At 43.9% G+C, this 14,238-nt stretch overlaps 1 protein-coding gene across 1 annotated transcript in view; it reads right to left on the bottom strand.

Moving 5' to 3' along the window:
* Nucleotides 1-5,783, bottom strand: part of KIF5C (kinesin family member 5C) — a 135,898-nt gene extending 130,115 nt beyond the window's left edge. The window contains exons 1-2 of the mRNA XM_063933751.1: nucleotides 5,426-5,783; nucleotides 314-404 (exon numbers count right to left, since the gene is read on the bottom strand). Coding sequence (XP_063789821.1) covers nucleotides 314-404; nucleotides 5,426-5,551 — 217 coding nt within the window. The 5' untranslated portion in view covers nucleotides 5,552-5,783. The remainder of the gene's footprint in view (nucleotides 1-313; nucleotides 405-5,425) is intronic.
* Between the last annotated feature and the right edge of the window lie 8,455 nt (nucleotides 5,784-14,238).

Here is a 14,238-nt window from a genome sequence, read left to right as displayed (position 1 = left end):
AATTTTTTAAGTCACAGTGGCCACGTGTGACATCACGTGGCCGCCCACAACCCACCCCCGTTTCCCACGCCATGCCCGCCCAACGCTGAGACGCTGCCCCCACGCAACGCCGTCCCATTCTGCCTCTGCCTGTCAATCAGGCAGAGGCATTTGCAGCAATGCAATAGTGTTCTCCCGGCCGCGCACGCGCAAAACGGGACCTGCATGTGCGCAGTGCCCACGTACACGGAAGAATGCAGTCGCATTCCTGAATAAGGTCCTCAGTGCATTATCAGACAGGTACATAATGAATGTTAGGACGGCCATTACTTACCTTTGACGATTTGTTTAGCGCAGGCACTGTATACTTGCTCCTGGGAAGTATTGGGAGGCAGAACTTTATCAAAGACATAGGGTTTTCCTTGCTGCAAATAACAAAATAAATAAAATGAATGTACTAACAAAACAAAACAACAATCGATTGTCAACTCTCCAGGCTGTTCCTATTGTGTGACACTAATCTTTCCTGTCCTAGCACACACACGCTGACAGAAGCATTTGGGAGAGAAATGCTGACACCAGCAAAGTCTCTTTTAATCCAAGAAAATGATATCCCCAGTCACACAGCAAAACCTCTATAGAGTAGTGGTCACTTACACACGGTGGAGGCAAACATTTTGTGGACACAGCCAATATCCTGGGGAGCACAGTCAACCAATTCATTAACAAGTGGCAGATCTCTAATGTTGTAGCATAGGGCATTTCAGGTTTGTGGAATCTCCTGCTATGTAAGAAATATTGATGAATATGTAAATTGGTATCAGTTTCTCAATGCTGCATTTTTCTGAATAAACTGCATCCAGGAATGGTGACCACCCTTAGTACTCCCTCCCCATAAAAACACAGTGGTTTTTATGCAAATCTTAGCACACATTGGCCCTCATTCCGCCGCCCTCTGGGAGTGTATCTTAGCTTAGCAGAAGTGCGAACAAAAAGATCGCAGAACTGCTTGAAAAAAAGATTGTGCAGTTTCTGAGCAGCTCGAAACGTACTCCTAGCTAGCGATCACTTCAGACTGTTCAGTTCCTGTTTTGACGTCACAAACACGCCCTGCATTCGGCCAGCCACTCCCCCGTTTCCCCAGCCACTCCTGCGTTTTTCTAGGGCACGCCTGCATTTTTACACACACTCCCCGAAAACGCTGTTTCCGCCCAGAAACACCCACTTCCTGTTAATCACTCACCGATCAGCAGTGCAATTGAAAAGCGTCGCTAGACCTTGTGTGAAACTGCATAGTTTTGTGTAAAAGTATGTCGCGCGTGCGCACTGCGCAACATACGCATGCGCAGAAATGCCGCTTTTTCACCTAACCGCCGCGCCCGAAAGCAGCTAGCGATCAACTCGGAATGACCCCCATTGTTTTCGTCAGTGCATCACAACACACTATAATATCATATGTAGTATTCACTTGAAAAATGTCTATGTATCTATCACCTACAGAGTGAAAGCAACAAATGTGGGGGCTAAACCACAGGTTCTCAAACTTGGTCCACGGGACCCCACACTGTCATATTTTCCTGTTTGGGGTCCTGGGCATGGGCAGATTTAGGGGTGAGGGTGCCCCTAGGCACAACAGTAATGGCCGCCCCCCACCTGCCTACTTTTATTATTTATATTGATTGGTTATAAGCCTTCATTTGATGATAGCCAATTTAATAGAATAATAACAAAAAGTCACTAACTATTAATTATTATTTTTTTATTATATATACATATTTACTAAGTGGGACAGTTTACAGGGGCAGTATGTGTATGTCCTACACATTTATACTCCATTCGAGATGGCATTTTGCAATTACTGTCACTTTTTGTGTTGGCGTTACCAACACAAGCATCCAAGTGCCACCCCAAAACAATTGCTGGCACGTGCTTCACGTACCCAATGGGAAATTAGCTACTGATTCTGAGGGCCGAGTTTGAGAACCAGTGAGCTAAACCTACAGTTCCACTTTAAGGGGCTTATTTATGAAAGGCTTTCCCCCGATATTCATGCCGAAATTATTGTTTCCACATGAATATCTTACATATAGGTATTTATCACTGGAAACAATCCTGCCAGGCCAGTGCATTCCCATGTAGACTTTTGATGGATGCAGAAACGAGTGGTTAAAGTACAGCTTTTGCTGCTTATCAAAGCGGCTGCTCCAGCATGAATGAATTTATAACTAGCCCCAAATCTACATCACATCTTTTCACAATAATGGTGATAAGCGATGTTAGTTATAATACAAAAACATTATTATTAGGTGACTGTTTTATAGAAAAATAAACATTGCAAGGTAAATATAGTGGGCAGTGATAAAGCAAACTGTTCTTTGACAACTAAGATGTTTGGGGTCCCCAGGCTTGATTTATAAATAATCCCACCCCTATTCCGTTCAGACCTCACCTTGACAAGGCCAAACACACCCACATTATAATCCCACCCCACTTTTGGGAATGAAAAACAAACAAACAAACAAACAAACAAACAACCAACCAAAAACAGGTTTATTAGGAGGGTCTAAAGCAAAACTCAGTGATTGTGAAGTTTCAGGTACAATAAAACATGTGGAATAATTACATTAAATTTTATTTTACCTTATGCATGAGAACTATATTAAAACATAGGATAAGTGGCCTTATTACAACTTATTTTCTTATTATGTTTTTATTAAACAAATTCAGAAAATAAACAAGTCAGGGCTGGACAATCAGAACCAATCTTTGCTTTCTAAATTTTAATACAGTTTTTAGAATTTTGGAAAGTGGCAGAATCTATTTCCCAGGCATTACTGATGCAATAGATTATATTAGTAAATGTGCATTGATTCATAAGAACATGTAAAATGCATTAAAGACATCACTTCATGTGTTTTACCCATTCTGCTGGTCATATGTGTAATTGAGTCCCCCTCCATGGGGTTTACTGATGTGCTGGCTGACCTCTGGCTTTCTACAAAAGCCTTATAAAGTAATCAGTACTAACGGCTGGTGATAACATGCGAAAGACAAAAAACCTTTATCATGGACTGGTCACTGTATTTTTACTACAATTTAATAAGCTACAAAGTGTCAATATAACTCTATTCCATTTAGCAGTTGTTGTTTTTTATTAGATAAATCTATTTAGTAACATAATTTTCAAAGGCTGTATTTATATTGAAGCAACTATACTCCCCACACCAAGAGTGATCATCACTGAGCACCAGTTAGCAGCCTAGACTACAGTACTGCAGCCATAACAACTGCCTACTACATGGTTAATACACTCATGTTCAAGATCTCCATTATTCTGGATAAAGCTTTCAGCACTGGGAGAGCGCCCATCCAGTCTCTCATCTCCAAATGCAGGCAGAAGTAGGAAATGTTGCATCTGTTTCAAACAATATGTTTGCAAATTAGATGCATGGGGTGACTGATTATTTAAAGTGAATCAGGGAAAATCACAGACTGACAAGTGAAGTTTTGACTGGAATTTAAAACAAAAAAAAAGTATATTACTGACTACTAAGCAATAATATTCTGATCTACTGTATCACCAAAGTGACAGCAGCAGAGTGTTTGTCAGACCTCAGTGTCTGACAAACCCGGCCTCAAAGCACACTAACATTCCAGGTTTGAGTGATATCCATGCTTGAGCACAGATGGTTAAATCAAAATAACTGAAGTACTAAATAAGTCATCTGTGCTCAAGTATGGATATCAATAAAACCTGGAATGTTAGTGTGCCTTGAGGACCGTGGTTGGGAATCCCTGGCATAAAAGGAGAATAAGGGTCAGGGATGACTCTTTCAGCAGCAGCTCTGACACTTGCCTCAACCCCCTCCTTGCAGGAGCACCATTGTGCAGGCGCAGGAGTGTATGACATCATTCTGGGGCTGCAGCATCAGAGACACAGCCAGAAATTCCCCAGCAGCAGCAGCAGCAGCTTCCCTGGAATAATCACCATCCTCCTGCTGCTGCTCCCCGCCCTGACTGATCACACAATGCACGGTGCTGCCTCTGACATACATGTGCTGCTGCTGGTGCTAACAGGAATCTGTGGAACCTTGCACCATAATATGATACATGACACTAAACTGGATGTGCAGAGCAGTATTTCTGTATGGAGCACACATTAGGTAGAAGCGGCTATATAAGGGTATGGTCTGCACCACATCCAGCTGCACAGGTGACCCCAGCACAGCAATGCTCCAAGGATCAGAGCCTGGGAAGCTGCAGTCCCATGGTGTTTATCAGACCGGGCCCTAGTAGAACCAGCCTCCTCCTGTGATTAATTAATTGGGACCAGTCAGCAAATCCAGGTCCCTCCCTCCCTCCCCTCCATCTCTGATAATGGTGTGAGCATGGATGTACAAGAGACAGCAGCTCCTTTCTCTCATAATACCCTGCACCCACCCTATACAGCTGTGCCTCCTCAGTCCCCTCCTCCTCCCCCAAATCTATCTACAGGTCATCCCTCCTCCCCTAAATAAACCTACAGGTCACCCCCTACCCCAATCTCTCTCTTCCCTACTCGACACCCATCTGCAGATGATGCTAAGGAGCTCCCACCTAGTCTACATACAAGGGCTGTAATCTGATTACTCCGATCCCCTGTGCATCAACACACTCCCACAGCCGCTACAACGTATCTACAGAAAGTGTTATCTATACATGAGCCATCAGTATACAGACAGGAAGGAGTGTGATGCGTCTCCACCACATGTGCACGATATGCTACCCCCTTATATAAGGGAACATGCTAACTTAGGAGATCGGGCTATACACAGTAATAGTATCATGCGAAACATAGAGGTACATGGAGTATCATCTATATACATCCATTTATACACATACACACAGGTCACATGATACTTCTGAATACATAAGGTAACATGCTTATACAGAGGTATGTGGTATATACAGTACCATGTGTATCATATGTATATATACATATTCACAAGTAACATGATAGATTACTCCCTCTATACACATAAGGGGACATGCTTACACAGTGGTATGTGGTGTATACAGTATACTATATGTATACACATACACACAGGTAAATGATATATTGCCCCTCATGCACATAAAGTATATGATGTCTATACAGTACATCAGACATTGCACACATCCACCCACTAATATTTACATACAGAGGTGCATGCTTACATACTGTATGTACATGATATATACAACAGACCCATCTACATGTACACACAAGCACATGATCTATTTACATCATCATCTACATACAGTATATGTACATGATGTATGATGTCTCTCTCAACTATATGTATATATACACACTGGTACATGATCTATACACTATCACCTACATATCTATACATGATGTATGCACACACTGGTACATGATGCACCCCCAGCCTCCCCCGGGGTCACCATGAAGAGGGTCACTCACCCCGACCACTATGGTGTCATCTCCCTTGAACACCGGGATGAACTTGTCCCCCCGTTGGATCTCGGAGCTGTTGAGGGGCCGGAAGCGGCACATCACCTTGATGCTGCACTCAGCCGGGTCTGCCATCTTACTCGGGGGTCAGCAGTTTAATGCATCAATATGTCCCGGTACTACATGCAGCCACTCCCCGGCATGTACAGCGCATGTGGCGGCTGCTGTTTGCAGTCAGTGCCAGCCCCTGGCAGCCAACTCAGGCATCCCGCATCATCAGCACCAGAGGACCACCAGCAGCAGCTACCTCTTTCCTTCTCCTCCCAGCCGCCTCAATGTGTCTGCACTCTGCAGCAGCATCACAGGGCCCCTCCTAGCCACGTCCTCCAGCGTCATGGCCGCAGGGTCTGCTGGATGTTGTAGTGTGTGTGGGTGACAGGGCGGCAGGTGCAGCGCATGGCTGCATAGTAATGGTTATTATATATGTACCTATAATTTCCCTTAGAAGAATTCTCTGTTATGTTGACTGTGGAATCCAGATAGTTAGGCAGTAATTAGCTCATGGCTATACCTAATAGTCCCGATTAGTATATCTTCACAATACATTATATTACAGCAGAGAAAGGGATGATTGGAACGTTATGCATGAAATGCAACATTACATACTATCCGACATGAGATTCTGGCCTACTCCTTTATTTTTTTTTGCAGTAACCTGGTCTGAACTCAATATTTGATGATAATACTTTTATATCCAGACAACATTTTAAAATAAATAAACATTATAAAATAAATTCTCCTCAAACTTGAAATCCACAGCTTGGAAAGGTTAATTTTGCAGCTTGTGACTGCACTTTGGCCCAGAACCAGGGTGATAACATAGGGGGGGGGTCATTCCGAGTTGATCGCTAGCTGCATTTGTTCGCAGCGCAGCGATCTGGCTAAAAAACGTCAGTTCTGCGTATGCGGCACAATGCGCACGCGCAACGTACGGGCACAACGAACTATGTCGTTTTGCACGGGGTCTAGCGATGCATTTCAGTCGCACTGCTTGCCGCAGAGTGATTGACATGAAGTGGGCGTTTCTGGGTGGCAACTGACCGTTTTCAGGGAGTGTGTGAAAAAACGCAGGCGTGCCAGGAAACACGTAGGCATGGCTGGGCGAATGCTGGGCGGGTTTGTGACGTCAAATCCGGAACTGTATAGTCTGAAGTGATCGCAAGCGCTGAGCAGGTTTTGAGCTACTCTGAAACTTCACAAAAATTTTGGGGGTCATTCCGAGTTGATCGCTCGCTAAAAGTTTTTAGCAGCCGTGCAAACGCTATGCCGCCGCTAGCTTAGCAGAAGTGCGAACGGTTGTATCGCAGAGCGGCTACAAACATTTTTTGTGCAGTTTCAGAGTAGCTCAAAACCTACTCAGCGCTTGCGATCACTTCATACTATTCAGTTCCGGATTTGACGTCACAAACCCGCCCAGCATTTGCCCAGCCACGCCTGCGTTTTTCCTGGCACGCCTGCATTTTTCGGCACACTCCCTGAAAACGGTCAGTTGCCACCCAGATACGCCCACTTCATGTCAATCACTCTGCGGCAAGCAGTGCTACTGAAATGCATCGCTAGACCCTATGCAAAACTACATTGTTCATTGTGCCCGTGTGCATTGCGCCGCATACGCATGCGGAGAACTGCCGTTTTTTAGCCTGATTGCTGCGCTGCAAACAAATGCAGCTAGCGATCAACTCGGAATGACCCCCTTTTAGGTATCCCAGTTCGCATCCAGCCAATCTGGTGCAGTCTTCCTCTTCCCTTATAAAAAGGGATTGATGTTTAGTCATGGTGCCAGTTTTTCAAGTTACTTGCTGCTGTCAGGTGCTCAAGCTCTGTGCTCCCAATGTTAACCCCTGGTATCCTGGTTCTGTTGTGGTCGCATGGTGGTAAGTTCTGTTATTGTAGTCCTTTGCTACCAGCCCACTTGCTCTTGCAGTTTAACCACTGGATCCTCTATCTGGTAGAGGGTCTCTGTTTGCTGACGGTGCTCACAGCAATCCTCTCTTCAGCATCGTTCACAAATCACAAGTCTTCTCGACATTCTGTGTTCTTCAGCATCGTTCACAAATCACAAGTCATCTCTTCATTCAGTGTAATTCAGCATCGTTTACAAATCATAAGCCTTCTTCATTCAGGACTCTTCAGCATCGTTTACAAGTCACGAACATTTCGTCTTTCAGAGTTCACTCAGACTAATATCCTAGTCGTTGTATATGATTGAAGTCTCAGTAAAACTGAATTAACCTTTCTCAGTGTATCGTTCACGTTCATTGTCCTCATTGCCTTCCCTCCTGCATCTTCGAGCCTAAATCCATGAGTAGGAACTACATTCAGCCATCCCGTTTCCTTCCTTTGCTGACAGCTGCTCCCTCAGTCCATGATCAGTCGTCAGATTCCAAACTCAAACCAAGCGTGACACCAGGGATCCTGGCACAATCTTGTCCAGATGTGACTGAAGAATTTTAGCCGGGCTCCCACCTGCAAGTCTTCCAGGCATCGCAGTCCACCGTCATGCTGAAGGTTTTGAGGAAGCAGAGCCTGAGCCCTGTTCTTGTGGACCGGCAGTTGCTGGTTTGCGTGGTTTACCTCTAGCGCTTCTGGTGGCGGTAGAAGAACCTCTGGGCTTGACTCTAAACTTGGCAGTCCAAAAGGACTGTAAATTGGGTCCTGAGTAGGTCTTCCTAGCTGGGGGAGCTGCAGAAGGAAGGTATGTGGACTTTCCTGCAGTAACTTTGGAGATCAATTGGTCTAGTTCATCTCCAAATAAGGCCTCATCTGTGAAAGGTAGGCCTTCCAAGCCTTTCCTGGAGTCCACATCCGCAGTCCACTGGCGTAGGCATAGACTCCTGCGTGCAGACACTGCCATAGCTGTATTGCGTGCGTTAAACAACCCTATTTCTTTTATGGCATCCACCATAAAGTTTGCAGAGTCCTGTATATGTTGCAGGAGCAAAACAATCTCCCCTTGAGGTAAGGTATTGTCAAAGTCGAAAAATATTGCAGTACACACATCACGTACAAACTACACACAGATGGCCTCCGTGCGCGTACTTGCTCTGCTGTGCGTGCACATATTCGCAATTTGCGTATGGTCGCTCTCGCGGTCCTGCGCATTAGCGCGTGGTATGGGTATTTACGGTAGAGTTTGTGAACGCATGGAAGGCTATCAAAACACATTACATATTTAATCCAAATAGTGCACAATGTTCACATAGTATCCCTGCACCACATCAGAAAGTAACAGCAGTTTAAATGGTAACAGAACAAATGGATTCACCTTTACAGGATAGGAGGGGACAGAACAAGGTTATAAGGTGGTGTTTGGTATCCAACTGTAGGGTATTTTAAGGGTAATATTCCGGTGTTGGTTTGAGGAAGATCGCATGTTCCTGCGGATAGTTATGTGCAGGAGCAGAATATAGATATAAACTGTATTTACTGTACATTATGTATGCGGCGGGAATCCAGAGGAGACCACCCACAAGAGCAGTTGGAACAGACATCGCCCACCTATTCAAACCGACCTATGACCTCTCCTGTACTGTAAATGACCATCCCTGTGTCCAATGGACAAAGAGATTACAGTATCCATTGTGTTAAGTTTTGGAAGAATTGTATAAAGAGAGCCTGCTGCAGGCCTGGTCTGACATAAGACTCACAAAGTTATCTATCAGATGACCGAGGACCAGATCTGGGTAGCGCGGCAAATCCAATCACGTATGTACCATTGATTGTAGCCATTATTCTGTTGTATTGTATTGTTTGTATTGTAACCCCCTTTCAGCAATAATACGCTGTGGTGTCGGAACCCAATGGTTTAACTACAGACTGGTGTTGTGTCTTTCTTTTCCTGCTAAGGTTTAGAGTGTAATACTATCGCATGCATAGCTGTTAAGGGTTTGCGGTGTATCTCTGGGTGTGTACACGCTGTGTGTACTTTGTACCGTCAGCGCAGCGTATGTACGTAAAGTCCGTACGCGGTACGGGACTCTGTACGCTAATAGCGTAAAAAGTACGTAGAGTGTGTAAAGTGTATTTAAGGTGTGTTTAAGGTATAGCTTTCAATCCTTGGATATATCAGCATTATCAATTGGGGGCTCGTCCGGGATATCACGTTCTTAATGATGCACTGTACATTACAAACGCGGCTGTAATTGACCGACTCCAATGGACGCATTGAGAAGCTGATGAAAATAACATCCACGTTAATGTATTGTTGTGGTATCAGTAAGCCGCTGATATGAAATTCAAGGGACAATGCGTTTCTCATAATATTTAAGATGCTAAAATGTATTTTTATTGTTGCAAAACAAGGTTCAAATAAGTCATATTGTGTTTGATTCAGATTGGATTGTTTATCTGTTAAGTAGGTTTAAAAGTACATGTAAAAGTTGCTGCATAGCCTTGATATAGTTTTTGTTTTTAAACTCAGGCCGTAAATAACTTCTGGTGCTTGTATGATGTGTGATTTCTTTGTGACAAAGGAAGCCACATGGTCTGTCCTCCATTTTGGACTAACCACATGGCCTGTCCACCATTTTGTGTAACCCTCATGGATGTGGAAGGGGGAGGAGCAGCGGCCATTTTGGGAAGGTAATTTTTCTAAATGGCTGATTTTCAGTCTGCTCAGAATAATCAGCTTTCCTTGGTCACATGAAACACGATTTATGAGTTACCAATGCATTTATTTAACCCATGCCATAGTCAATTACAAATAGTTTCAATGGGGCCTAGTGAAAGTTAATAGTGAGATGAATACTTGATATAAGAATTACACACAGATATAAACAAAGTTGTTTTTTTTCCCTTTTACCTCTAGGATTTAGTTAACTCTGCTTTTTATAAGATAGCCATTGAAATGCAAATTAACCTGTGTAACTGCTTTTTCTAAGCGGTGAAAAAACACTTTTACAGGCAGCCAAAAGCACATAGCATTGATATGCAAATTAGAAGCACTGAATGGGTAAATGAGTCTCATAGGAGACCAGTGAATGGTATATATATATAATATTATAATTATGTGTGTGTTTATATCAATGTATGTTCTGCAAGATGGCTATCCAATCTGAATCATATCATTTAAATTATTGATCATTGCTAGATTCATTTAGACCTGTGTGAAACCAGAGATATTTGTTGCTATATAGTTAAAACTAAAATAAATATTTAAGAAAGTAAGCGTAAAGCACAAACACAGTCTGGCCTAGTTGTAAAGGTTTATACAGAAAGAAACTGTGTTTAGTGGGCAATAGTAGTTTTATTGCTCACATTTATAGAATTGTATGATTTGTGCTATTGCGGACGTACGGTTTTTGTACACGTGTCTCGGACAAAGTACGGAACTGCACAAGCGGCGTAAGAGACACGCACGGTCGCGTGTTTGCGCAAAGTGCGTAAGAATGCGGGCGCTAAGTACAAATTATACAATAGTGTCGTTTAGTTCAAAGGTGGGATAGTAGACATTTAATACAATAGCACATAACTATCAGATTTCAAAAGCAGGTTACCCTAAATTTAGTTTAAAAACTGTGTTGCCTCTGGGGTAAGGCTGCCTATCTGAATAAATCCAAATTTTCTGTACAGAAAAGACAAAGTGTACTTGAGCGAGCGAACGTAGGAGTGAGTGAAATTCGAACCCCGGAAGTCGGTTCCCGTGGTACATCAAGTAAGAGGAGGCTTGGTGGCGTGAAATGGCTGACTCACGTTAATATAGATTGAAATACGCAAATCGTGAGGTGATTTGTAGAGGAGCGTGATAGTGCATTGTATTGCGAAGTATTGAAGTAAAAAGGTTTTTTTTGGTATTACGCTCTGGACTGAGGGTCCCAGTTTGTACAACGACCCGTGGTCGTACGGCAGATAAGTAACAAGTACCTATATGCTGTGCGATTGGACCGCGCATTTGTGGGTGCGATATATATATAGCGCAACTGGATACCCCTTTACGAGCTTTTGCGTAAAATCGCGGTACCATTAGCTGTCACGATCCGGGTATCTGGACGCCATTTCTTACCCATCAGATGCCTCCTAAGGCTGGCTCAGCGCTCCAGGACCGGATCCCATCTGTTATCCTGATGTGTACATTCCTGTATCCTCTCCTGTCACTCTGGGACACTGTCACAGTAAACGCCATATTACACCTGGCATGGCGTCTCCCGCGGCCTCCGCCGCCGTCCCTGAACTTCTGCATGCAGAGTGTCTGAGTGGTGATTACGTCAGCCGCGGCCTCCGCTGTGTCCGCGTGGTTGGATGTGCATCTGTCAGCCTGGCGCCTCCTGTCTCCAGTGGCCGGCGCCGCCATTGCTGTTTTCATTACCACATGGATTACAAACCAAACTTCCCTCCAAGTGTCTGCATGGGCGCAGCCATCTTGGATTCTGTCAGCTGATCATTTACTCCAATCTGTTGTCAGTATTGTTAATCTGCATAATTGCCTAGCCAATCCCTTCCTTGCTGCAGGTATAAATACACTGTGCCTGAGCAAGGAAGGCGTCAGTGCTTTGGTTGTCAAACCTAGTTCCTGTTTGTCTCTCTCCTGTGATTGTCTTCCAGGTTCCAGCTCCTGTCTCAAGACTTCCACCATAGAGACCCGCACCAGCATTCCACCTGCGGTGTAGCCTGACTCTCCGATCCATTGTGGATTCATCTGTTTCCAGCTACAACATTACCTGCTTCCAGCCCAGCTTCCAGCAGAGTACAGCTTCTCTTAAAGGGCCGGTGTCCTTTCTACACTTTACCACTCTCCACCGGTATTATTATTTCTCCGCTCTCAAGTTCTACATTTCATTCATATTGCATCGCTCTCAAGCTTCATTTATTATTTAACTGGTTCCAGCCAGTATCCACTCCGTGCTAACAACAGTCTGGTTCCAGCCAGTATCCACAGCAGCCGTTTTATCTTCAGCAACCCAGCTTTTCCTGGAACACCAGCTGGTACAATCCTGGGTTATCTCCATTGCTACAGTCGGGCCTGGTAAGGACTTTCCATCTAGAAGATTATAAGAACTATCTCACACTACCAGTGCCCTGTGGCTCCTGCCACCCTGTAGTACCCAGGAACTGTATTTATTCTTTGCTGACTTTTATGTTTTCTTTTACTGCTGCTGTGTTGCGGAGTTGTCATAATAAACATCATTGACTTTTATCCAAGTTGTCGTGGTCACGCCTTCGGGCAGTTATTATTCATGTTACTTACATGTCCAGGGGTCTGATACAACCTCCCAGGTTCCGGTACATCTCAGCCCCTACAACTGAGGCTGCCTCCCGTCAGCTCAGGCCCTCAGTTGTGACATTAGCGCTGTATAGAGCATACGCAAGTGTGATTTGTGTATAAGCTTATAGGGAGTTTTCGCTGGTCTCTCTCAGGAAAATCTCCAGCGGTGTATATTCATTGGAATAGGTAAGTCACTCCTAAACACTTTCAGTGAATAGAAATCAGATAGGGACCTCGCTGGGTACGCGGTGTTCACTATTGGAGTGAGTCGTGGTACTTAGTGGAGAAGGAGTGGGTGAAAGCGCTCTAAGAACTTTCACCGTCTATTCGTATTGTGCATTGGGGATTGCGTAAAAGGAAAAAGTCAGCGATGGGATCCAATTGCACAAGCGGTGGACGTTTAACCAGGGTTCAGGTTGAAGAGCCGCGGCCCAGGGGGTCAGCGAAGTTTAAAGGAAAAAATATAATGTGTGGGAAATATGGTCCACACGCTGAAGACTTTTTGTCTGAATGGGTACGTATGACTGACAAAGATAGGGTACCATTCCCTAAGGTGAGCAGCTTTGAACCAGAGGTATTACAGAACTTAAGGTTAAGGATATGTCTGATAAAAACCAAGAAAACAAAGGATTAGACATACAGATTGTTTAAATTTATGGCAACAGGAGGGGGATATACAAAGAGAATTAGCTCGCGCAGCAGGTTCCAAAGCTAGCGGGAAAGCAATGGCGACCGCACCACCACCACTACCGTATATTGCGGGGGAGAAGATGGCTACAGTCAATGGAATATCCGTAAAATATAGTAGTATGTAAAAACAATGTATTAACCCTAATTATTTTTTGCAAGATGTATCCTGTTTTTGAAGTCTTTTCAAGGTTATAGGTCACAAGAGGATGATGGACTTGCTGGCAGATCAGTTCCTGTATTTATTTACAGAGAGAGAGAGACATAAGATGCATTGGAGGGAATGGTAACTGTATTGCTGGCCTGTAACTGTAATTGTATGTAACTGTATGTTTTAACTGCTTACTGTAAGAGTTGTAACTATAGGTATACTGTACTTTGTAATATATATATTGAATCTATATCTTTTTTTTAATAACAAATATATCCAGCCAAATCACAGCTCTCCTCCAAGCAGTCACCTTGCTGCAAGAAACTCAGGTGGGGCCTGTCCAACCAGGTAGAGCAGTAACAATATTCCCCAATGAAAGAACTGGTGAGGTCACAGCTACCGGTAAGTGTGAGACAGTTCATTGCACAGAGACAACAACACCTCACAGTAAACAGATTAGGAACGGAATGGTAGGATTACACCCTGTCTTGGAAATAGTAACCCCCAATGGGGAAGGGATTAATCCTCACCAGGAATAATGCAATGTATTTCCCGTTGCCCAGAGATGAGCTGCGATCAATCATTTCAGAATTCCCCGACCCTCGGAAGCATTTAGCTAGATGTCAGAAATTTTTCAGAGATCTGGGTAATCCGTATGAACCGACAAACAAACACTGGCGGATATTTTTTTTTTTTTTTTTAAACACTGTTTATTGAAGTTTT

The sequence above is a fragment of the Pseudophryne corroboree genome, chromosome 7 (genome assembly GCF_028390025.1).
Source record: "Pseudophryne corroboree isolate aPseCor3 chromosome 7, aPseCor3.hap2, whole genome shotgun sequence".
Lineage (NCBI taxonomy): Eukaryota > Metazoa > Chordata > Amphibia > Anura > Myobatrachidae > Pseudophryne > Pseudophryne corroboree.
The sequence above is the reverse complement of the archived record's forward strand: the minus strand, read 5'-3'. Positions and strand labels throughout refer to the sequence as shown.